Raw genomic sequence first — 27,120 nt, 5'->3', positions numbered from 1 at the left:
CTCCTTCTTCTCATCCTTCTCCTTATTCTCAGCCTTCTTCTTCTCATCCTTCTCCTTCTCATCCTTCTCCTTCTCATCCTTCTCCTTCTTCTCATCCTTCTCCTTCTTCTCATCCTTCTCCTTCTCCTTCTTCTCATCCTTCTCCTTCTCCTTCTTCTCATCCTTCTCCTTCTCCTTCTTCTCATCCTTCTCCTTCTTCTCATCCTTCTCCTTCTTCTCATCCTTCTCCTTCTCCTTCTTCTCATCCTTCTCCTTCTCCTCATCCTTTTTCTTCTCATCCTTCTCCTTCTCCTTCTTCTCATCCTTCTCCTTCTTCTCATCCTTCTCCTTCTTCTCATCCTTCTCCTTCTTCTCATCCTTCTCCTTCTTCTCCTTCTTCTCATCATTCTCCTTCTTCTCATCCTTCTCCTTCTTCTCATCCTTCTCATCCTTCTTCTCATCCTTCTTCTTCTCATCCTTCTCCTTCTCCTTCTTCTCATCCTTCTCCTTCTTCTCATCCTTCTCCTTCTTCTCATCCTTCTCCTTCTCATCCTTCTCCTTCTCCTTCTTCTCTTCCTTCTCCTTCTTCTCATCCTTCTCCTTCTTCTCATCCTTCTTCTTCTCATCCTTCTCCTCCTTCTTCTCATCCTTCTTCTCATCCTTCTTCTTCTCATCCTTCTCCTTCTTCTCATCCTTCTCCTTCTCCTTCTTCTCATCCTTCTCCTTCTTCTCATCCTTCTCCTTCTTCTCATCCTTCTCCTTCTTCTCATCCTTCTCCTTCTTCTCATCCTTCTCCTTCTCCTTCTTCTCTTCCTTCTCCTTCTTATCATCCTTCTCCTTCTTCTCATCATTCTCCTTCTTCTCATCCTTCTCCTTCTTCTCATCCTTCTTCTTCTCATCCTTTTCCTTCTTCTCATCCTTCTTCTTCTCATCCTTCTTCTTCTCATCCTTCTCCTTCTCATCCTTCTCTTTCTTCTCATCCTTCTCCTTCTCCTTCTTCTCATCCTTCTCCTTCTTCTCATCCTTCTCCTTCTCCTTCTTCTCATCCTTCTCCTTATTCTCAGCCTTCTTCTTCTCATCCTTCTCCTTCTCATCCTTCTCCTTCTCATCCTTCTCCTTCTTCTCATCCTTCTCCTTCTTCTCATCCTTCTCCTTCTCCTTCTTCTCATCCTTCTCCTTCTCCTTCTTCTCATCCTTCTCCTTCTCCTTCTTCTCATCCTTCTCCTTCTTCTCATCCTTCTCCTTCTTCTCACCCTTCTCCTTCTCCTTCTTCTCATCCTTCTCCTTCTCCTTCTTCTCATCCTTCTCCTTCTCCTTCTCCTTCCTCATCTCCAAGGGCATTTAAATTAAAGGTACAGTGTTCTGCACTAATTTAAAGGCTCTCTGAAGCCTAGAAACCCTTTAAATAAGTCATCTTCGTAGCGGAGAAATTCGCATCGAATCGAATTTCACACTGGAATTCGCCGAATCAGCCGAATCGAATTTTTCATTTCTTCGCTCATCTCTATTAAAGACTAACACGTTATGTGAGACTGTAATATAATTAAGGAGAACCTGCACTTTGCTCATTTAAGGCAATGCAATAGGTTCACTTAATATTATTATTATTAATATTATTATACAGTATTTATATAGCGCCAAAGGGTATGCTCAGCGCTGTACAGTAGCAAGGGGGACATAACATGAGACAAGACAGTAACAATACACTACACGAGGGGTTCGAAGGCCCTGCTCTTTCAAGCTTACAATATGCCACCTCTGCTTTCCTGGTTATATCTGCCTTCTTCACGTTATCCTACTGTCCATACCACTGCCAGAGTCAAGCAACAAAGCCCCATGAAATCTCAAAACTGGGCTGGTTTGTTTGTGCCTTGACAGGTTTGAAGACCCCACCCCCACAGCTGCCATGTGACAGCTCATGGGACTGTCAGTTGGCTGGTTCACTTTAAATATTATTAATATGTTACTGTACATACAAATGTTTCTGTTATTAGCAATATCTAAAAATGAAGTTTAGGAATCTTCGATTGGTTAGCATATGGTTTCAAAGCAGTGTGCTACATTTGTTGAAGTTTGCTTTCAATCTGTCTCACAAAAAATGTGTAGTTTACCGTTATGTCCATAACAACCAATCTCAATACCTGATGCTACATTGGGAAAATGAAAGAGAACGTAAATAGGCCCTGTGTGGTTAATATTATAAAATCATATACCTGATTAAAATTCTCTGACAATTGACCATACTAGAATGCCTGCCTTTCAAGAGTTTGAAAAACCTTCTCCATGTTTTATAAGTTAGACTTTTTAATACACGTGTAAGAGTTCCTAAAACTTGGTATCTTATAATAAATGCAGTTTAAGGTGTCCGCATAGGGTGCTCAGCTAAGTTGTCTCAGGAAATAGGGCATGTTTTTCTTAGTGTAGCTTAAAAAAACACTTCTATTTATTAGCCAACCATAAAAGCTCAAGGACAAGAGAAGGCAAATCAAATGAACTGCCATTAAGGAACAAATCTCCTAAACACAGTGTTCAAAGAAAAACCTTAAACTGAGTGCATAATTTTTCTAAATTTTAGCAGTAAAGAAACTATTGCCCAATACTCATTGTTGTATTTTAAAGAAAATACTATGTTTTTTAACATCATATAACCTTGTAATTACTCAAAAACGGAATTTTAGCAATTCATTTGGTATCACGGAAATACAGTATGTGTAATTACATGCATCTGTGTTACTAAAAAACATTTTTTGTCATTACAGAATTCTTTATTGACCTTGATACGGTAATGGAGCCGTTAACACAACACAGCACCATGACCGACTTGGTGCGCTATGTTCGACAAGGACTTCACTGGCTACGCATTGAAGCGCAGTTATTGTAGTGTCTACTCTTTTCATCATACATTTTCTGGATTCTACCTCTACCGGCAAAAAAGACAGTCGCTGGTGGAAATATACTCATGTACCGTAATTTTAGCTTTTTATAATATGTCTCTTGGAAGTGGATTTTAACATCATTGGGAATTCATAGCACATCGTAGCATTAATTGATTTAACCATTAATTTTCAAATCTTATGCCTTTCCACCTCTTGGATCTCCATACCTATGTGCTTTATAAAGCGGTACATTTTTAAAAATATTGTTTTAGTCTTCACTGCCTTTACTTAAGAACGTGATGCACTTTGTGAAGATTTGGAACAAAACCTTTTTGGTACACAAGTGTTTTGTGAAATCACTTTAATTCAGAAAATTGGATTTGGAATATTACATTTGCCGAAAGGTTACTTTCCCTAGTAATAATTTAAGCAAATACTAATTAAGCCTCATACTATAAAATCTACACAATATATTTAATATTGCTGAACGACAAGAGATAAGTCAGTATTACAATAAAGCCATTTGGCCAGAATGACCATGTTTACTATGGTAGAACTCACTGAACCAAAACCAACTGGAACAGTTTGATGTTTAAATGATTTCAAATGTGTTTTTTTTTTAATATTCATTCAATTCATATCCATTTTATTGCACTGCACATTTCTTCGTGTAACTGAAAACTTTTTTTTTGGAAATCGTGAATATTAAGTTATAATATAAAATCAGCAAAATGGAAACTATAGGTATAAACTGGATTTTCACATAGGGGACAATAACGCAGATTGTATTATTTTAACATTTGCCATTAATAAGGTACAGCAATGTGCAAATTCATTAGCTTGCAGCAACCAGTCAGAAATTGTTCATTGGTCATATTACATTAGCCAGCAGAAATCCAAAATCTAATTGATTGCTTTGAACTACTGCATATCATTGTTATGTTGCAATCATTTAAACTTTGTTGTGATTCATAATCACTAATTAGAAATAATGTACAATATCACTGCCTACAACAAAGTGCTAAAACCTCAAACCCTGACTGGTTGCTGTGGATTACTGAGCATCATTGATCAATGTAACTAATTAAAGGGCATAGCATTATCAATTGTATTAAATAAGTGTGATGCTCTTAGAAATAAATTATACTGGTTATTCAAATGGTATAAAGAAAAGGATACCTCTAAGGGACAACTAACTATTGTTTTTCAAGAATCCTTTTTTGGGTTGTAATTATGTTTAGTGTATTATTTATACTGAAAGGTCCCTAGAAGTGTAGACATTGGATGTATTAATAATTTAAAATTAATTTATTAAAACTATAATATGTGGGGTTATCAGTAGTTTGACACAAATGCACAATAATAGGATGAGCATAGATAGGGTTTGGAGCTAAATTCTATAGAAAATATTGAATTTCTATTTATTTTCACATTGGCTACCTCCCTGATGAAGCAAATTAAATTGAGTAAATTAAACCAGTGTATTCTAAAATGACCTCAGATTTCAGATTAAATACCAAATATGCTCGATCCCATACCGTCTGCTGCTGAAGATGTTAATGTAATTTAACAAGATTCTATATACGTTAGTTTATTTTTTGTTATTTTAGCCCAGCTTCAGAAACTTTTATTCCAGTTTTGGAAGGCAAAGAACCAGAGTGGGGAAGGCATAGAACCCATGTCAAGTTTGTATTTAGGTCTGTGTCTCAATTGTAGAGATGTCTTCTCCTTCCTTTTGGGATAGGAAATGGTGGGAATTATCTTCAGTGGGCACAAAGACTGCAACAATACATTTTTATTAATATAGGTAAGTTGTCTTTCTGTCCCAGTGACCACAACTCCCCTGATTTTTTGTACTACTGTCACAGGCTATTAGAAGGATAGGAAACTTGAAATCTCCCCAACAGTCATGGACAGCAATACATATTTGACAAAAATATTTACTTTTTCTAAGTCTATTAAAACATTAAAAAAGTCTGGAGTTGGGCTTTAAAAACAAAAACACACACATGCAAAAGTGTTTGGGGTATTATTTTATTCCCATATACACCGTTGTCTGAATTATAAAGCTACATATTTTATTATATGGACCAAGGACAAATGCCATAAGCTAGACTTATATTGCTTGTAGGAATGTCACTATATACCTCCTAACTGTCTGCTTTGGTGAGAGATTCAAGCTTCCAAATATAGGGGCTTATTGAAGCTAAACATGGTTTACCCAAACTAAACTGGGGCCATATCTGGGCAAATCAGGGGTGTGGCTTTAGTAGTATTCCCTAACTTTGTATTTTGGACTTTTAGGAGATATATTGCTGCTAGCAAGGCACTGTTAGTACTGAATTTAACAAAGGAATGGTTCCAAGCACCAAATAATGTGAGGAACAAAGGCAATAAATATTCTGACTTAGCTCATTGTTTGCTGGAACTTTGAAAGAACAAAGGTTGAAATGATAAGTAGCAATTACTTATAGAGTGTTTCTTATAGAGAGACAGACTTGTGCATCAAATTACCTAGGGGAACCATCATAATAAGAAAAGGTTCTTGCTAAGTTAAAAAAAAATTTTAGCCATAACCCTACTGTTGTCATATGTTCAAGCAGTGATAAGTAAATCAAAGCCATTCACCTTGGTAGAATGGAAGTGCACATCTTCATGTATGACTGATAAAAGCATGCTTAGTCAGTTGGATCACCACCTAAGCAATGACCACTATCCAACATCTATGAGTATTCTTTTAAGTCACTGCTTATGAATTTGAAAGGAGGTCTTTATCATGGGTATCAGTATGACAATGATGGTATTTCATGGTACTTTTCGTGACTTGGAAAATCCCATGAATTCATATGCTCTAAGCATAGCAGAGATGCAATTAATCTTTTTTACCAGAGATGGGAAGAGGTAACTGAGTGCTATATAGTACATATCTCATTTTGGTGTCCCTTAAAGCTGAACTCCAGAGAGATAAAAAAAAAAAAACCTAATAAATGCAGGTATGTAATTAGTAAAAATAATTATGTTTATTTTTAACTGCAATTTACAGCCTCTTGTAATCCCCTGTGTAGCAACACTCAGATTGAGAGAGGGAGCGCAGCACTAGGAGGAAGTTGTGCTTTGCTGCAAGCACATGTACTGGCAAGAAACATGCTAAGAGGAGAAAAAAGTACAGGCATAAGCTATCACACCCAAAACCATCTGCGTCAGCTGTGTACCTCTGTAATAGAATATAAAAACAAAACAGTTTTAAACAATGCTGGTAGTGACTGACTTACAGTATAACTATACAGTATAATCACTATAAAACCATAGTAAAAATAGTGATCAATATCAACTTTTAGTAAACATAAAAAAAAGGGCGTACATAAAATACATATAAATCATAATGAATGCATATACAAAATGTGCTTCAAAATTAATGCTCATAGCCAAATTTCTGTTTATTGGACTGTTTTTAGTAAATTTAGAGCACATTTTATATATGCGGTTTACTGTGATATATATATACTTTTTGTACATTAGTTTTTGAGCGCTGCTTGTTTATTATTGTTTTATAGTGGTTTATGTATATTTATAAGTCCAGTGCTGCCTGCACTGTTTAAACTTGTTTTGACTCTGCAAACATAAACTGGGGACATGAGATGACCTGGCTTTATTGTATCTAAGCAGAAAGGTCTGGTCACCAGCCTGACTTTATAATCTGGAAGGGCCATATAAATCTTAGGTCTGAGTGGACAGAATTGTAATTCTGTCCACAAAATCTTTTGACAGGTATAAATACTCATGTATATGTATTTTGGCTCTGTAATTAGCTGTTTTCCTGGAGTTCAGCTTTGCATTATTAAGAAATACATTAGCATTTTAAGAAATACCCTATACATATAGTTATTGTCTTGTAGGGCCATACCTACCATGGTAAGTTGCAAATCCAGCACTTTGTCAGGTATCACTGACTGACAGGTCGTATTATGTTATATTATATGGTACTGTTCACTTGTATTGGAGTTAAGTGCATTTCCTCTAATGCATTGCTGGCTACTGTAGCAACCAAAGGGGTAATCACAGCAATAGTAACATTTTCAGAGACTGTTTCTTTTCCTGTATTGGAAGTGCCTGTGCATTTAAGGAAAATATTCCATTTTCTGCTGGATAATTTAGCCATGTATATTATTTATTACACTTTTTTTAACTAAATAAGTGGAAACATGGACGACTGACATACCATTATGTTTACAAGTTTAAATGTTAATATTCTTTATTCAGGGAGTGAAAGAAAATGGTTTAAATGAAGTGATACAGATTGTGTTGTACACATCAACAGACAGTATGTATACAGCAGCCATAGGTTACTGCACAAACACAATTGCACATCAGTTGTTTCTTGCTATTACTAAATAAAGCTCATTGGTGTAATTAAAGCAGAAGTAAAGTCACCAAATGCACTTTCAATCAAATATTAGCCCATCTTACAGCATGCACACTGCAGCACCCATAAAATATTTGAAAAAGCAGTCAATGCAGCCGTGGATAAGGCAGTAAATGCACTTATACATCATCCTTTCTGTCATCTCTCTTAATACAGAACTGATGATATCTATGCACATGAGCTGTACTCTGTGCCTGGGCTATATCATTCTCCTTTGGCAGTGATAGCGGTCATTGACTAACCTCACCTCATAGATGTACAAGTGGTGCATGCACGAGCAAATTTAGACTAAATTGGGGAAATTATGATTAAAGGTAAAATGTATTAATAAAATATGCTAGGTAATAAGTAATAGTGCAATGATGTGGCTGGGTTTACTGCTGCTTTCATGAATGCAACAGATGTGCAAAATCACCCACCAAACTTTAGTTCCTGCTTCCCTGTATTTAGTATTATGCTGTTAACTGTTTTATCAGTATTTGCAATGAGGGGTCTTTTCTTGTTGTTATTTATTATCTATTATATTTATTTTAGTGTTGAGTATAAAAAAATCTTGCCAGCACATTGTCATATAAAGTTTTTTTTTTCTCCATGTTAAACGTGAAGTTAAATGGTCCAAATTTAATAGCTGATGATTAATCTGCTTATATTTGCGTTCCCTGTTTCCTCCTTCCCCACCTCATTAGCATTCTAATGAAATTATTAAATAAAACCTTCCTTTTTTATAGCATGACTTATTTTAGACCCAGCAATGACATTGCTGGGTTGCTGTGCTTCTCTATGAAATGCAGGCAGATCATGGCTGTTGGGAGGGACCAGCAGGGTGCTGTACCTAGTTTCCTGAAAACACACAGCACCCTGACTCAGTACTACTCTCAAGAGCTCTCAGACCTGATGCTCTTGTGAAGAGCTATTCAAATGCTAAAATGTCTTGGTGGTTGAATGCCATTCTGGAGAATTGGTGTCCCTAGGCAGATGATATTTTCTTTACTTTTTTTTTTAATGTATACGATCCCCTTTTGAATGGTTGTGATAACAAATTAGGAGTCTGTTACACATTAGCCTGTATGATGCATCCTCTCTGTTTTTACATTAACTCCTTTTGAGCTGGCAAATGGTACATTCAAGCAAACTGCCCAAGACAATGCCCACATATGATGCTGAGCCTCTACGATTGAAAAACTGAAATCCAATTATTGAAATGGTGGGTTAGGGATAGTAAGGCTGGGAGGAAAGAACTAAATGAGGCAGATGTTCTTCAGTCAGAAAATGAGGTGAGCCCTTTCTGATTTGCTGCTGCTTTTAATGAGAAGTCCACAGTGTACAGTGAAATCAGAGCAAGCATATTCAGTACAGAAGAGGAACCTATAGAACTCTATAAGATAGAAAGTATGGCTGGAGTTAAGCTTTAATAGCCTGACTTCATCAGTGTGAAAAAAAACCGTATATTTTACATCAATGCAGTGAAATAATTACCTTTTTGGATAATGTTTATCACCTATCTTGTTTCCTTGTGGTTATATTGGGTTTTAGTTGTACCCAGTTGGAAACATCCAATAATTTCTTTTATACGTTCCAGTAAAGTATTGAAACAAGTTGTTATGGGCAGTAAACAGCCATTTTATCTCCATGCACTATGGCACAAGAAGCCCAATGTGTTCTTTTGAAGAGTGCCATATTTGTAATGTTGGAACACGCAGGCTGGCATATACCCATGCCATGTTTTTCTTCAGAAAGTCTAATACTCTTGAAGATAATTTCTTCATTGTATTGGTGTAGCTAATGAAAATGTATGGGAGTATAAATGTCCAGATAGGACTTTATGACTCAAGAAACTATCTAGATGTATTGTGCTAGGTAATCCTGGTCCATATTATTCTTCATGAAAGCAGTGAGCTAAATTAATTGGACCCCTGGCAAACGAACGTGGTAAGAGTTGTCTTCTGATGTTAAAAATGTCATCTACATCTAAGCCTAAAAAGTTACACCATCAATACCATATTCAAAATGTCCTACAGGCAGCAATTCACATTTTTCACTGGAGACTATGCATGCAGGAGGTAAATACACAGTACTTGTATTGAACTGTACAATTCATAAATCTTTTAATTTTAAAGCGATACTAAAAGTTAGTTTTTTTCTTTAAAATAACAAAAATGCTGCAGTGGTTTTGCACAGAGCAGCCCCAATCCTCCTCTTCTCGGGTCTCCCTCCGGTGCTCCTGACTCTCTGCCCCCAACCTCCACCCCCTGCTGAGTGCCCCCACAGCAAGATGCTTGCTCTGGGGGCAACCATGCATGCTTGATGCTGAGCTGGCCCTGTGTATCCATATGACATACAGAGCAGAGCTCAGCCCCACACCTTCTCCCTATTTACTGGCTGTGATTGACAGCAACAGGAGCCAATGATTCCCACTGCTGTATCTAAGCCAATGAGGAGTTTGAGAGAGGATAAAAATGCATAAAGGTAAAAAACCTTCTGCCTTTGCAACCACTTTAAAGAATGAGCATTGGTTGCATGCTTCCTAAAGTGGATGTTTGAGTAAGTTTAGTTTTCTTAAATGCATGCTGACATTTCACAAGATATCACACCAGTAATGTGTCCTCAATCTGCTGCCAGCAGAGGAAACACTTCTTCAGTCTCTTCCTCCCCAGTGATCTGATTGAAACATTTAATAGCAAATCTCAAACTGAGAGGCTTTGGAAGAGAAGTGATACATGTCAGACCTTTGAACACAGCCAAGAACTGCAAAGGCACCAGAAAGTTACACTACTGTGTCATCTATGAGCCAGCAGTCGTAGAAGTAAATCTGACCCTAGATGGTGCCCAAATGCAGTGATGTCCTTCTGGAAAATAGCAAATAAAGGCATTGCCAAGGATAGTGTGATCTTTATAGGAGTTACTTCACATACATGCATTTAAAGTAGAACTATAGACAAATCTTTTTTTTTATGTTTTTGGATATTTGGATAGAGTAAGGGAGGGTTGTAACCCCTGTCAGTTGATTCTTTTTTGCCATCTTTGTCCTATTGGGGAGATTTTCCTTCACATCCTGTTTTGTAGCCAAAACAGGAAGTGAGAGATAATCAATACATATTAAGGGAATTCCTTGGGGTCCCCATTGGAAAATCCCCCTTTATTACTTTTTTCAGGACAATCCAAAATTTGGGGGTTTCTTTACTTTTAGTTTTGATATTAATGGTAAACAGGACAAATAGAGAGGGTAAATTTCCTTAACAGGGGCACAGACATCAATACAAACCTAATAGGTGTTCTAATATCTCTCCACTCTATCCAAAACTAAAAAAAAAGTTTTGACTGTAGTTATACTTAAACAGAAAATAATGTTTATCTGGTACTTGGTCTACTTTAATATAAAGCCTTAAGTCTCCCCTCAGGAGACCTGGCATTTCTTGTTTCTGGCTGGGCTAATGGAATTACCCTCAGGTGTTTAGAGGTGGCCACAGGTGGCCAGTGCAGAAATAACAGTATAGGCATGTTGCTCTAAGCAATAGATTATAAATTCTTAATAATAAATACATCCCTGCATACAAGCATAGGAGTACAAAATGGGTGATAAATACTTTTAATTTCACTGTTATGCCTTTTAATATTGAACCTATCACAAGGATTGAACTGGTATCAAATGCAATATTTAGGTAGGGTTGATTAAATGAGAAACTTTACTATTCAGTTTGTAGAATTCTGTAAACTTCTGGCTTATAACTGTGTGCAATAAGTTTGAATAGTGCAGTGTGCATTGATAGATTAGCTCTCTACACTGCTTTTTTGACCCCTTAAACCAATAAAATCTCTGATTTCAACTTATAAGGTGAACCTGGTTACTGAGAGTTCAGTGAAACCATGTATCTACATTAGGCAACCTAGTCTTGCCTGTGTGATGCAAGAATAGGAACATAGAAAAAAGAGTAACATGAATAAAATTAAATTATATTCTATACTTAAAGAGTAAACCACTTTTGTGGAAAAAATATATCATATACAATTGCTACACAAGCTACGTATATTGTATTTAATATGAAAAAATACAGATTGTGCAACATTAAATGTGTGTTACCCATAAACTGGAAACTGCTCTTTTGCACTTGTTAAATTATTAGGAAAATAAACTGGAAGTTCATAAGAACATTTTGGAAAATTAGTATTGCCAATAATAATCAATTACTTGCTTTAATTTTCTGCCAACACTCAAAAAAACTACAGAAGCAATGTGATTGGTTTTTAGAGAAGTTTTGAAGATGGTATACACTATGCCCTGCATAATGCAATGGTGTTGATTTACCAAATCTGGAGAGCGCACAGTCTGGTGCAGCTCTGCATAGAAACCAATCATCTTCCAGTTTTTCGACAAAGTTTAATTGAACAATCTGAAGTTAGAAGCTGATTGGCTACCATACACAGCTGCATCAGATTTTTCACTCTCTAGTTTACGTAAATCAACCCCAATGTCTCACAAATATAGGCAATTCATCTGTTCATGATCACAGGATTAAGACTTTTTTTATTTGACTGTAATGTTATATATAAGTCATATAAGTTCTTTAAAATATAAGAATTTAATGTACATTTGTTCTTTAGTAATATTTTCATTGTACAGGCAGAAATAAGGTAACAGTTGACCACAAACTTGGAGTCTTGAAGATTTATGAAAGGAATTATAGTTCACATAGTGCACATTTTCTTCTATCAATTTACACTGTCCTGAGTAATAGTACTAGGGCTCAACAAGTTATGGCAACTGGTTTGCCACAGTATCAGTGCTCATGAAACACTTTTCTATTGTGCCAGGGTTCTGCTTTAATTTTTTTTTTGGGTTGGACAGAAAACATTGCTCACTTCTTTTCTGGGTTACAGAACAGACGTCCCTGCTGGTCAGGATGACGCCAACCTGTTTTCATGTAAAATTCTGTTTTGAGACTAGTTAGAGATGAAACCTATGAAGCAAAGTAAAAGCAAAAATATGGAACAATGACCCAGGTACTGATAAGAAAACTATTGTCAAGAGTAGTCAAACCTGTAATGTGACTTCTTTCCATGACCCTGCTCCAGCATTGCCCAGTAATAAAGCTATGTGGACTTCCATTATCCAACTATACATGAGCAAGTAACAATAATGTTTTTTTTTATTTTCCATGCACAATATTGAGTATTATTTGCAAAGTGAACATTCACTAACTAAGGGAAATTTTCTTTGCAAAGTGAACAGCCTTTAGTAAATAATCTCCAATGTTTAAAGTAAAAAAAAAATACGACTGAAGTGCCAAGGAACATAAAATCCACTTCAGGATAGCAAAACCATTTTTGTAAAGCTGGGTTTTGCATTATATTCCAGAAACTTGTTCTGGAGTTTAAAAAAAAAAGTACTGAGGAATCGTTATTGTCAGTCTAGGAGGGTCACATGAATCCTAGCTTTGATCGTGATGTGATATTACATCTAAATAATGTGCATGCAAATCCTATGTTATCAGTTTGCATTTTCCATGTTACAGTAAACATAAATAACGTATGGCTGTCCAAATATTTTACTGATACTTTTCATTCCTGATGCAGTTTTACCAACCATTGATTTCATCCAACTTACTGTATTTTTAATTAAACGCAGTCTATTATTTCCAGATGAAATAACGTTTTGTTCTTGACTGCAATTGAATAGTAAAAATGTGCAAAATGAAAGCGCAATTGTTACAAATTCATCATCAAGGCCCTTTAAAGCATCAAAAGTATTCATATTAGCTTCAATTTTGTTGCAAAGAAAGGAATGAATTATGTATTCGTTCATAAGAGAAAGCCAGATAACATAGGAATAGTGTTATACTGAATGCTTAATCATTTAATAACATATTACAATGTGCTTTTATGTTAATATTTTGGAAACTGGCAAACCTCTCTTCTGAAATCAAATACAACCTATTAACTGGTGATCAGTGTTCAGAATGTATACAGTATTTGTTTGTGTTTTGGAAATGAACCCATTCATTATTGCGGTGTGCACACCAGTATTTTATTGATCATAAAATGGGCACTTTTCCATACTTCAGATTTGTTTTTTGTCAGCAGCAGCAAGCTGAGACTGGCAAGCTCACAATTCTGACCTTTGCCAGAAGGGTTGTTGTGTCAGAGTATTTCTGGAATTGTATGATATGCTTGGCTGGTAGTTCAGCTAATTCTGTGCCAATGCATTGCTCCAATAGGTTTGGCAAGGTTTGGGCACATATATGGGCTAGTATGCTTCATATGACCAGACCGAATTTTCCTCCTACTGCAGGTGCTTGGTAATTTGGTAAAATACCCTTTTCCCCTTTTTTAGGTCTAGTCCAGATGTATTGATGATAGTTTTTTCCTAAATACACGTAAGAATTATATGTGCTTATAGCCGCTTCTGCTTGACTAAGTACAATTACCATGCAAGGCAACATTTTCAATATCAAATAATTCCAAAATATTTAACTATAAAACAAAGTTATTCCAGTATAATTCTTGGAATCAGTAACACATTTTAAGCTAGGAGATGCATGTTGGCGAGCAAGACAAAACTTTATTATACATTTATGTTCTAGGGCTGTGTTACAATTTCATATGAGTACATGACCATCAAAAACCATTATGCTTGACTTAAACTGGAAGTAAAGGCAAATTCTAACTAAGTTTAAACCTATTCTAAGCCTAATCTATCTAGCCCTGTAAAGAAAAAAAATCACTATACTTACCTGTTTTGCAGCCACTCTAGTCAGATCTCACGCTGTCAGCAACGGCTTCAGCATATAGGAGAATTCAGGAGAAGCAGCCGACAATGGAAGCCCCATAGTAACTCTATGGGTGACGTCAGTTCCCGGGCATTTCCCAGCCTCTGTCAACTGTCTCCAGCACACAGAGGGCACCACTGGAGACCAGACTGAAGCGGCTGCAGAACAGGTAAGTATAGCGATTTACAGGGCTAGGTACAATAAATAGTGCTTAAAATGTGGCTGAGAGTTGGTTTTGAGTTAGTTAGGATTTGCCTTTACTTCCACTTTGAATCTTTTTAAACGTTTTCTGACTTGCCCCATTATATAAATATTTAAGCGAAAACTTAGCAGTTTTGCTAAGCTCCATTTTCTTTTAGAGGTCCAAGAGAGAATACTAACCAGCATTGTTACTGGGTATACCATTAAGTCTGCTAATATGAGCTTTATTCAGGTAGCTGGTAAACCTAGCTCACGCTTAACAAATCCGTTCACGTTCATGACTGTGGCAGTGCAATTGTGAATAATATGTACTTTCTATTTCAGAAGCATTTCAAAGTTTCCAGTTGCTGTTACCTATATAACTGTGAGAAAAGCTATTAAACATAATACAAGTTCTCCATACAAACAACTAAGCATTATTGACTTGGGCTAGTTGTAGCATTAGCAGAACACAGAAATAGATTGACACTTAGTTCTAACTTCCAACACAAATGTGTCTGTAGAATTTATAAGGACAAATTAAGTTTTGCATGCCAAAGATTTTTTTTTTTCTTTACAGATGAACACACATTTCAAATGTAACAATGCATTTTCCCTGCTAGCTGTGAGTGATCTCTAGCTGTGCAAGGAATTTCTAAGCTTGTTCTTAGAAAGAGAATACACCAGCGGCCATAATAAGGTCTGTGACATTTGTACATAGTATAAATATAAAATGTACATATGTGCATGATTGCCGAAGAAGTAGTCTAGTCATAATTCTATCCATCATCAGGTTACATTTCTGGCATTGTCTATCAGCTTGTTACATAACTGTATATTTGATTTTTATATCAAATGTGGTTAAATAACTTAAATTTAAAGCTGGCCACATGTGAGGGTGTAGTTTACTAATATGATCCATTGTGATCGTCAGTATTTACATCTACAGTTCAACCGATGTTGCACAACCACCCCATAGGCTGTGGACTGCACCACTTTTTATATGTGTTTAGCATATGGTGATGAGACCTGGCCAAACACTTTCATTGTGGACACTGAGCTTTTCATCCAAATATTTCCTCTAACCCTGATGATGGTTGTGCAAAGGCATAAAAATCATAAACTTCACTTTCCATATATGGCCACCTTTGCTAAATAGACAAACACAGTTGATTCTTGTGAACACAAAAGGGTTATTGCCCTTACAGATACCAAAAATATCTGCATATAATCTTCAAAAAAAAACTTTAAATCTGCTCAAAGTCTTTTTGTATTAACACAAATACCAACAGATTGTTGGGGTTCTTTTTGATTTTTAGTTAATTTTAATAAAGCATTGTCATTGCCACATTTTGTACAGCCATTGTTTTCTTCCATTTATCTGTTTCAGATAAGAACTTTGTATTTTTTTACACGGGGTCCACCTATACATACATACTCTTAATAATTCCACAAGGTATCCTTGTTTTAACGAGCATGTTATCCTTTGTAAAGGTTTCGTAAGTTAAAATGTTTTGTACAGAGTTTAACTGTTATAATGTTTAAACAACTATTACCATGCTGTGGTACTGAAGTATGAGCTTCTTTTTTTTATTTGCTTTTCTATTTTTATTTTGCTTTGAATGTAAAAAATGTATCCTGCCTGTTTTCTATTTTTTGTTTTCTTTTTTTTTTGCTTTGTATTTTAATGTGTTGCACAAATTGCTTTTTTATTCTTATTTTATTCAAGACAAAGGAAACCTGTAATTCCAGTGTATAAAATTGTAACCATTTTAGGGTGAGAGCGAAAGACTCCCATGTTCTAAAATGGTTTTTACCTGATGGCTGTAAGAGGATAAAGCAACGCTTTGCTTAATTCAGCAGTGCTGGTTCCTTTCACAGCTGGGGGCTTAAGTGCAGTTCTAATGTTTTTAAATACTATGTCATTGTATAAATAATGTTGTCTAACCTGGTATGTCTGTGTCTCTCATAGAGAGATTAATTATGCTGCCGGAGCAACAAATTATTTAAAAAAATGGTCAAATAAAATTTTTATTAAAGAGAAAGTATAGTATGTTGTGTTCAATCATTTTTCAGCATTCTATTTATATATGTATCTTATTAAGTTGCATAACACAAACCAAAGTGTAGTACTGTGATTAACTGGTTAGCACTTTTGCTAACAACACAGTACATCTCTTAGGTAGATGCATATTTCTCTAAGGTTTACTCACTCAGTTGCTAATTTTTTGTTGTAGGCTGGCAGCATGCAAATAACAGAAAATTGTGTAAAAATGGTTATTAAAGTGTTACTAAACCCATGACCTTGCATTCACTATATATGGTCTCCCACAGTACACACAACATGGAAATGCAATTATTTTAGTAACTATAAACTGCTAAATACCTTTTCTCATCAGTAGTAAATAGCAGTCTTGTGACTTCTATCAGTGTCACGCTGAGCACTGATTTATCTTGTAGGAGGAGTTTTCATTCTGCTCTGACTGTACAATGAGGCTGCATAACCCCTGACCCTCTGTCTGGACAGTGCTGATTGGCCCTGTGCTGATCACATGCACTCTTCCAAAGAAAAAAAACAAACCTCTAGCCATACACACTAAACTGAGCATGTGCAGAGTGACTCCTAGAGTTCTGTACAATCAGCAGATGGATTGGGGAGAGTAGAAGGGGAAGGTCAGAGAAGACAGGAACAAACAGCCTTTTTACACAGTGCGGAGTATTAGACCCGTAGGTTCCACAGTGAGTATAACAAGCATGACTTACTGCAAATATAGACTGATTTTACTGTTGTGGGTTTAGTAACACTTTAAGCTACTATATCCCCTATCTCCACAACAAAGAGGTTCTGAGTTCATGATAAGAACTAGGAGGACTGCGAGATACACTATATTGCCAAAAGTATTCGGACACCCCTCCAAATCATTGGATTCAGGTATGCCAATCACCTCCATTGCAACAGGTGTAAAAAAATCAAGCAGCTAGGCATGCAGTTTTCAGTGTATTTCTGAGCATTTCCTCCCTATCACATCTGACTATAGAGTCACACATGTGGGCGTATACACAGATAGCCCACATGACAGCCCACACCCAACTTCCTCCTAAATGTCCACTAACCAACTAAGCACAATATGGTGGGATATTACAGTATATCTTGATTGATGGAGGCTTCACCTTCCTGTTTTTATAAGACACAGGCTGGAGGAGTGTGACATATCCTGTGTCTGGCAGAAATCTGCCCACACCATGTTATTGCCAAAAATAGTAAATATATATATTTGTATTACAATTTAATTATTTATTTTTACTATGTATCCCAAAGGCTTTTTTTTATTTTTTTTTTATTTTGAACATGTGATTAACAGCAGCAGAGGACCAGACACTCCTCCTGCTTATGGTTTCCTGCAGACAGGTTGAGAAAGAGCTGGGTCATATGACAGCTGTATATTGGTTAAAAAAAAAAGTACTTAGATTTTTTTTTTTATTAAAATTACAGAGCCATCATCCACATACAGATAAAAAGGGTAATGTAAATTAAGGAGTGTGTGCTTCATATTACTTTGAAATATCCATTCTCTAAGCCTTTAAAACATTCTACACTGACAAATAAAATCAAATCCTCAAACCTTGCCCTGAACATGTTCAAACTTTGCCACCTACAGTATATGCAAGCTACAGCCCTCCCCACACTTCCCACTGAAGTTTGTGAAAGCCTGGACTCCCCATTCACCCCAGAGGACCTTCTTCATGGCAAAATAAAAATAGCAACATGCAAGTTTCCTGTTCCAGATGGCTTTATAGCCAGATTTTACAAAATGTTCAAGGAATCCCTAACACAGTCCTTTCTGAAAATATTGAATGCATTCCTACATACCCAAACTTTTCAACCTCAAATACTTGAAGCCTGTATTACCCTTATTCATAACCCAGAAAGGACCTGACTAACTGCAGTATTTATAGACCTATTTTCCTCATTAATATGGAAGCTAAAATTCTCCCTAAGGTGATTGCCTCATGATTAAGGCCCCATCTACCCTAGGTAAATCAGTGAACTGGTAGGCTTCATTTAAAATTTGGAAGGTAGAGATAACATATCTCAAGTTATCAACCCTTATGCCCATGCCCACTCCCTGTTGACCCCTCTTTGCCTTCTTATGATTGCTGAGAAAGCATTTGACTTAGTTAGCTGTCCCTTTGTAGAAACTAATCTTCAGCAAGTTGATATAGGAAATTCTATTCCTTAAATATAATGGTACTCTATTAGAACCAGACAGCAAGAATTGAATCAAATAGTGTTCTTTCTGAGCCCTTCTGTTTCCAGAATTGCATATGCCAGGGCTGCCCAATTTACCTCTCTATTGTATGCACTGGTGGTGAAACACCTGGCAGTAGCCTTGAGGGCCACTGAGTCTATTAAGTGCCTACGGGTGGGAACAGAAAGCCACAAGTTAGGACTGTATGCTGAAAATATGCTGCTGTTTATCACCCAACAGCTCATTCCCAGCACTCTACAGGGAATCAACCTATTCTGCAGCCTTAGCAACTTTAAGACCTAAATTCCTCCTAACCATGCTGCTATCTAAAATACTCAACTACACTTACAAATGAACTACCCCTTCTAATGGAAAATGTATTTCATAACTTACTGCAGATACACACATTCCAATCTGAACTTCCTCTAGTACCTTAACTACTATTAAGTCCTAAATTAATTATCTCAAGATCTCTGTATATAGAAAGAACACTAGGAAAGTATCTTGATCTGGCCGTAGCAATGTTTTAATCATACCCCAATTTGCTCACACAAAACCTTCTTTCCTTACTTTAAGTCCTGGGTTTCTAGGTTCATATGAGGCCATAAAATATCTGCATTGAAATACTCCTTACTTACTAAGCCCAAGAACATGAGAGAGTTTTTCATTGTTCCCACAGGCCCCTTCACTCCCTTATCTGGCAATTCAGCTTTTGGCCCTTAAACTGGTGCAATGAATGTATTAGCCCTAGTTTTTATCTAAGCAAACAATACCCTCTATGGAAACATCTGCTACAATTCACCAACCCACTAACTGACTGATTTTGACACAACTCATCAGTTTTCTACATACACTTAAGGGACACCTAGCGCCTTCTCTTGAAGTTACAAATCCAGAGACTCTTCTATTCCACCACCTTCTCATGCAATCTCTCAATTAAACCGACTGCTGAGAGGTATGGGGGGGTCTAAGAGTATACCTTCCTTTGCATCAAAATGGAGACATTACCTAGGACAGACTACTCTGACAATGTCTGGAGGAATAGATATGTCAATACAGAAGAAAATAAATAAATATGTGGGATTTTTAAGGTACATGTAGTACCCTCAGGAAGAAATATTGAAACAGACAGGTATATAAAAAATATCAAATTTTATTACAAAAAAATTAGCACATAAAAACATAGGAGTAAATAAATCATCCCCTACAATATTTAAACAAAATAAATGATAACCCTTCAGTACAGTGAACCCGAACACCTCGCCTACATACATAATGGTGTAGTCTCAAGTTGGGGAGGTGATGTGAAAGTTCCAATGTGTTTCGCTGGATAGGCTTCCTCAGGGGTTCAAAACAGCAGAGGAGAGCACTATAACTACAGAAGGTGTCAGAAATCTAGTCTGTACATATTGTTATACAAATTCAATTGTTTCAAACATCAACAATGATCTTGCACTAGTATCTGTAAATTAACAAAATACACACAATAACCTTGAAAAATGTGATAAATAAGTACAATTACCCATACTGATGATTATTTGCACATCCGGACCAACCCTAAGGAGGAATAATGGGTATGTACAGGATGAAATGCCACACAAAAAACAGGCCAGCCAGAGCATGCCCAGAGAGCTAGAAGCAGCTCAAGCATTGGGAGAGAGGAGAGATGAGGCAAAATCCAATAGCTACTACCTATAGATACAATAAACGGATAACCAGGTGACTAATCTCAAAAAATAGAGCTTACTTTCTAGAAATTATGTGCTAGGAATGGAGATAATATCCCTTGAAGACATATCTAGCTCCAATCATTATATAGCCCAGCAGTGTCACAAATAGAATGCATCCTTAATGTCCAAAAGGCCAAGAGAGCCAGATGAATAAAGGCATCTAATACAAAAAAGCATAACATAATGAGGAGTCCCAACAACATTACCAAAGACATATAGTTAAATAACCTCTCACACAGTCCATACAGTTTGGCTCTTACCTTTCTCTGTCAGTGCACCCACATGTCTCCAAGGGGACCAATGCAACACTACCCCTCCAGGAACATAAGTTCAATGTTAGATGGAGAGGTACCTTTCCATGTGGTAAATGTGAATTTTGTGATTGGATTCATACAGGGAGCAGTATTGCTTTACCCACTGGCAGAATATTGTCGTCTTGTTCAAATATTTTATTGGCATTTTAACAGGGAAAAAAAAGACATTGATAATAGACATTTCTCAGACATGAAATCGTAGATATTGGCATCGATGGCAATAATGTCTTTACAAAGAAGGGGAGGGGAATGGTGGTATAACAATATGATATTTCATATGACATAAGGTTGGTAAATCTATAGGCTTAAGTACATACAGAATTTTGACAGGTGAAGAAACGCGCTCCGCAATGTTTCATAAGGGAATCATAACATAGGAGTATAGAGTTATGCAGGATGGTTAGAGGGAAAGGGGTCAGGGGGGAGAAAGAAAGCAAAAAAAAACAAGAGGGGGGGGGAAGGGGGGATAGGCTGGGGAGGTCAGAAGGAGAGTGGGGAGGGGTGAGATGGGGTAAATGACTCCACAATTGGCAACAGTGAATGGAATAGTATGTGAAATCGGTAGGAAATTATACCAGAGTAGTATAAAGTATTTATCATGGGTTAAGAAGTGAGTTGTCAAAGTTTGACAGGAGAAAACACTCTACCCAGGGGTTCCAAACATTCCAGAATTTAGGGATAGTATCTAGGATTGTGGCTTCCACTTTAGCGTGAATCATAGCCTGGGTAACTTTATTCTTAACAACTGCAATGCTTAGGGAGGGAGATTTCCAAGACTTAGCTATGACCTGCTTGGCTGCCATAGTAACTTGTAGAATAAGTTTGAATTGTGAGTTAGTTACGCCAGGGGGGCGTAGGTTGAATAGAGCTGTAACCAGGTTCAGCTGGAGCGTTTTTTGCGCTAAGTTTAGACAGTATACCAAAGACATCAGCCCAAAAGGCTTGGGCGATTGGCAATCCCACCATATATGAAAATATGTACCCAGGTCCACACAGCCTTTAAAGCACGTGGGGGAATAATTTGGTGTATACTTTGCAATTCTTGCTGGGACTTGGTACCAGCGGTTTAGAACTTTATAATTGGTTCTAAAGCTACAATATTTGTGATGATGACTTGGTGTTGGACCAGATATGGTCCCAGTCAGAAGGGTCTAGTTGCTGGCCAAGGTCCGTTTCCCATTTGCGAGTGTATGAGGGAGATGTGGTGACCAAGGTTGTAAGAAGGGAGTACAGGCATGAAATGAGTCCTCATCTATGGGGGTCTTTGTGACAAGCCTGTTCAAAGGGAGACATGGTGTTCGCTTGGTTGGTTGCTGTAGTGTATGGAGTGTAAAAATGTTGCAATTGTAAGTATCGGAATATTTCGGAGGCTGGAAGATCATAAGTTTCACGCAGTGAGGTAAAGGATTTAAATTTATTATTAAGCATGAAGTGATGGGCCCGGAGAAGGTTGGCTGAGGTCCATAGTTTGAATGTGTGTGGTGAAGACCATGCTGGGGGAAAGGCTGGGTTTCGGAGATATGAGAGCAGGGGATTATGTAGTGATTGCAAGAGATAGCGGGATTTCAGTTTATCCCAAAGCAACAGAACGTGAGATGTTATGGGATTTGTTATCGAGCGGCGGTCTATAGGTCTTAACCATAGAAGGTTAGCAGTAGACAAGGGGTCTCATTCTATGGATTCAAGGATAACTCATTGAGGGATTTCGTAGGTCACGTAATATTTTGGCAATTGTGCTAAGTATGCCGCCTGGTAATACTTACTAATATCTGAAAGACCTAGACCGTCGATAAGTTTGGGGTGATACAGGGTTGAGTGAGGTACTCGGGGGCGGACCGTGCCCCAGACGTAGGAAAAAATGTAGTGCTTTAAGGTGCGAAGGTAATGGGCGGGTACCGAGATTGAGAGAACTCTGAATAGGTATAAAATTTTGGGGAGAATTGACATCTTAACGACTGCTATGCTGCCTAGCCATGCACGTGGTAGAGAGGACCATTTGGTCATAAGGCCAGTTAGATGGGTTAACATAGGAGGGTAGTTAGCTGCATATCGATCTGATATATTGGAGGTCAGTTTTATACCCAGGAAAGGAATAGAGTATTGTGACCAGGAGAACAGAAGTATCAGTTACAAATGGGCCAGATCTCTAGGGGGGAGGGAGATATTGAGTGCTATTAATTTCTGGGGATTAATTAAAAGGCCAGAGAGTGAGCCAAACCTCTCAAGGAGCCGGAGGAGAGAAGGAGAAGAAGTCAAGGGGGAAGTGAGAAAAAGACATAATTTGTGATGGGAGCCACCTATCTCGAGTCCACGAATATCCGGGTTAGCCCTAATCAGAAGGGCCAATGGTTCTATGGCCAAGGTGAAGAGCAGGGGGGACAGGGGGCAGCCCTTTCTGGTGCCACGGGAAATTGGAAATTGAGCAGACCTATGTCCTAGATACCTGATTCTGGCCTAGGGCTCACGATAGAGTGAGAAGATCCAGGTTAAAAAGTGAGGGCCAAAGCCCCACCGACTCAGAATGTAGTGCAGGTATGGCCACGAGACTGTGTCAAATGCCTTCCGGATGTCTAAGGACATGAAACAGGCAGGAATAACTGTTAGGATTTAGCTATGTGTGCTAGGAGAGTTGCGCGTCTGACGTTGTCCCCGGCTTGTCGGGTTGGAATGAAGCCCACTTGGTAATTTTGGATTAGGGATCCTATACACCAGTTGAGGCTCGTGGATAAAATTTTAGCTAGTAATTTGATATCTATATTGAGGAGGGAGATTGGCCTATAATTGGACCACTGTGTGTCGTCCCAGTTTGGTTTTGGGATCATTGAGATGTTGGCTTGCACTGTTTCTGGGTTGAAGGCATTAGTAAGGACAGGCGTAAGGAGGTGGGCACATGTTTTGTAGTATGTGATGGAAAAGCCATCAGGTCCTGGGTGTTTACGAGGCTTTAAAAATTTGATAGCGTTTAAGTTTTCAGTTGGGGTAATGGGACGCTCCAGTGCTGTCAGTTGGTGCTCCAAGAGTTTCGAGAGAGGGGGGCCAAGAGGGTGTCAGCCTGAGAACGGTCAAAGGGTGTAGAGGAAGAATAAAGTCATGAGAGTTGTTTGTGGAAGACTTGTAGGATGCGTTCCGGGTTACTAGTAGGGTTGCCAGAGGATGTGCGTAATCGAATGTGTTTGGTGATCTGATCAAGCCTACGGAGCGAAAGAGCTAAAAAGTACCAGGTTTATTTGCTTTTGTGTAATATTTATGCCGGGATCTGTGAAGTGAGAGCTCCACCTGATCCGTGAGGAGAAGATCAAGGGCCAATCGAGACCGTTCCAGGGCTTCTCGTTTGGCTGGGGAAGGGGTCACCTGGAAGGCTTGAGGAGATTGGTTGTAGGTTTGTTCAAGGAGAAGGCGTTGTTGTCTTTTCTCTTTATTTAAAAAGGATGCTTTGCTAATGCAGAACCCACATAGCACAGGTTTATGTGCTTCCCAAAGTAGGAGAGGGGAGATGTCTGGGGTTTGATTTAGAGATAGGTAGTTTTTGAGAGCAGCTTCGATATCTGAGCAATGTGTCGGGCTTGATAATAGGTTGTCGTTGATGATCCAGGAGGAGTCAGGAGAGATGGAGCCAAAGAGTCAATGGAAGTAAATACAGCACAATGATCCGACCAGGGAATTGGGAGGATTTCAGAGGCCAATTGGGGGGGAAGAGCTAGCAGTCATGAGGATGTGGTCTATTCTTGAGAATGTCTTATGAGGATGAGAATAGAAAGTATATTGGCGCTTTATCGGGTTGAGTTCTCTCCAGGTATCTCTCATGGAATAACATTGTAGTATGGCTGTATGGCTTGGAAGGTTTGTTTGGAGGTGGGGGGGGGGGGGGGTTGAGGGGACTTGTCTAGGAAGGGGTATAAGGTATAGTTTGAATCTCCGCAAACTAATAGTGTACCACGTTTATGGTGGTCAATGACTGATAATAGGTGAGAGAGAAACGGTAAGGGACCTTGGTTCGGGGCGTAGTATGTAGCGATGGTGACTTCTACGTCCAAAAGTTGCCCTGTTAGCAGGAGATAACGACCTTCAGGATCTTTAATCTCATTATGCAGTGTAAAAGGTGTCTTGCAATGGAAGGAAATGGGTACCCCTCTGTTTGGTTGTGGCAGAGGCTGTGTAGACCTGTGGGTAGCGGGGGCCAAAGAATTTAGGAGTAGAGGTAGGAGTGTAGTGTGTCTCTTGAAGGCAAACTATATGAGCTTTATGCGATGCAAAGGAGTGGAATGTCTTGTTGTGTTTCTGTGGTATGTTAAGGCCTTGAACATTCAGGGTGAAAATATTTAAAGAACCCATGGGGAGAGTGTATAGCGTACTAGATAATAAGGTATTACCAGCTGGAAGGGAATCTGGTAGTCACATTAGGAAGCAGTTGGGTGGCATAAGGAGCAGACAGAGTTGTGGAGTCATGTAGGATGGAGGGCGGAAGGATAGAGTTAGGGGAAAGTATCAGGAGGAGGGTGTAGGCGGCCATACTAGGCCAAGGAGGTGGTCCCCGGAGTCACCCAAAAATAGGGTGGTCTAGGGAACAGTAGTAGCCCAAGTAGTATCAAAATTACAATACTACAGGAGCTAGTGGTGGGTGCGCAGGTACGCGGACCGTGGGGAAGACAGCATATGGACAAATATATGGTGATGAGATCCTGGGAAAAAACAGTAAAGTTGGTTCCCGAAGGAGTCAGGAGGTCCTAGGTCTGGGCGGCATTGGCCATCTAGGTAGGCCAGTATAGATGAGAGGATGTGATCTCCTGTGCCGCCAGAACCGAGGTCTCCGTACCTATGTTCAAACATAACCGTTTAAAAAATAGTTCAACAAGTAGCATGTAAGGCACAACAAGCTCTCAACGACATAGGAGAGAGAAGAGTTAAGATAACCTTTAACTTGCGGGAAAAACAAGAATGAGTTTTCCCAATACGTGTAAATGCATTGAGAAAAAAGAAGAAAATTGAAAAAAGACAAAATGACAAAATGGGCCCTGAGGGCTAACATAAAGATACGGGTACTTAACGTCTGCATCTGAGTGAGAGGTAAGGAGAACAGACACCATGGGTGTCAACTACCGTGATGGAAGAGTTCCGCGTTGTCATGTGTAGGCGGTAAGGTAGAAGTTGATTGGTGAGACTCAGTCCATGGAATCTTGTGGAGATGGAGCAGGTGATGAGAAACACCCTCATTTGTGGGTGTTGAGTTGACCGTTGGCGAGGTGTGGGGGGTGGGATTTCTGTGGTGAGCAAGATGCAGATCGTCATCTGGAGCCTTCTAACGGTGTTGTTGGTGGATGTAGCTGGAGCTTCCAACGCTGTGACGGTTGATTGGACATCGATGACCAATTCTGGGAGGCCACGGATTTGCACATTTGAGCACCTAGTCCGATTTTCAAAGTCCTCAAGACGTGTTTGCAGTGTCGGGTTTTTGTCACGCAGAAGGCCAAGGTCATCTGCATGTGTCTGAAATGAGGCGTCAAGGTCATCCACTCTCTGTTCCAAGTCAGCAGTGCGTTGCCCTAGTTTGCGGAATTCTCTGGACAGCTTGTCTGTGATGCGGTCAGAGGTTTGTTTCAGGGCTTTGTGTAGCATTTTTTCAAAGCGCATGAGAAGGTCAGAAGATGTAAGGTCAGGAGTAGAGGCATGTGTAAGGGTCTCTGGGTCAATATCTGACTCACCCTCAGTTGTGCAGGAATGGCTAGGCTGCGCTGTTTGCAGGGCTGCATATGTCTGTGCTGCCAGGAGAGGGTGCGGTGGCCATCTTGGAGGAGACTCGAGCCAGGGCCTCCTTGATGGGCTTGCTGGGTGGTGGAGCTTGATGTCAGGGTGCTCCCCTGACCATGCTGGTATGTGCCAGGGGGATTACCACGGAGACCGGAGACGCTTATTTGACTGTGCGGGCTGGGATCTGTGTATGACGGAGCCTCAGGGAGACATGTCTGTCCCACCGGCCGCACATGCCGGCAGAATACTGTCTTCAAGGGATAGTATCTCCGTTCTTAGCATCTTTTAAGGTATCCATATAACAGCATAATTTCTAGAAAGTAGGCTCTATTTTTTGAGATTGGTCTCCTGGTTATCCGTTTATTGCCTCATCTCTCCTCCCTCCCAGCACTTCAGATGCTTCTAGCTCTCTGTGCATGCTTTGGCTAGTTTTTTGTGTGGCATTTCATCCTGACACCTTCTGTACTTATAGTGCTCTCCCCTGGTGTTTTGCACCTCTGAAGAAGCATATCCGGCAAAATGCATTGGAACTTTCACATCATCTCTCCAACTTCAGACTACTCCATTATGTATCAACACATGACATCATGAGTATTATTTTGAACAAAATATAGGAGAGGTGTTGGGGTTCATTGTACCGAAGGGTTGTCATTTATTTTGTTTAAATATTGTAAGGGAGGATTTACTCCTATGTTGTTATGTGCTACATTTTTTGTAATAAAATTTGGTATTTTCTATATACCGGCCTGTCTGAATATTTCTTCCTGAGGGTACTACAAGCACCTTAAAAATCCCACGTATTTCTTTATTTTCTTCTGTGTTGACTTATATCTAGGGATGTGGTGCTGATGGATGAGCT

The 27,120-nt window shown here is 38.7% G+C and overlaps 1 protein-coding gene across 1 annotated transcript in view; it reads left to right on the top strand.

The window, feature by feature from the left end:
• Positions 1-16,267, top strand: part of AFF2 (ALF transcription elongation factor 2) — a 759,231-nt gene extending 742,964 nt beyond the window's left edge. The window contains exon 21 of the mRNA XM_089684953.1: positions 2,739-16,267. Coding sequence (XP_089541079.1) covers positions 2,739-2,860 — 122 coding nt within the window. The 3' untranslated portion in view covers positions 2,861-16,267. The remainder of the gene's footprint in view (positions 1-2,738) is intronic.
• Positions 16,268-27,120: the final 10,853 nt, after the last annotated feature.

The sequence above is a fragment of the Staurois parvus genome, unplaced genomic scaffold (assembly GCF_062004578.1).
Source record: "Staurois parvus isolate SC_StPar_1 unplaced genomic scaffold, SC_StPar_1.0 ptg000361l, whole genome shotgun sequence".
NCBI lineage: Eukaryota > Metazoa > Chordata > Amphibia > Anura > Ranidae > Staurois > Staurois parvus.
Note: the sequence above shows the minus strand (reverse complement) of the source record. Positions and strands in the feature narration are given on the sequence as shown.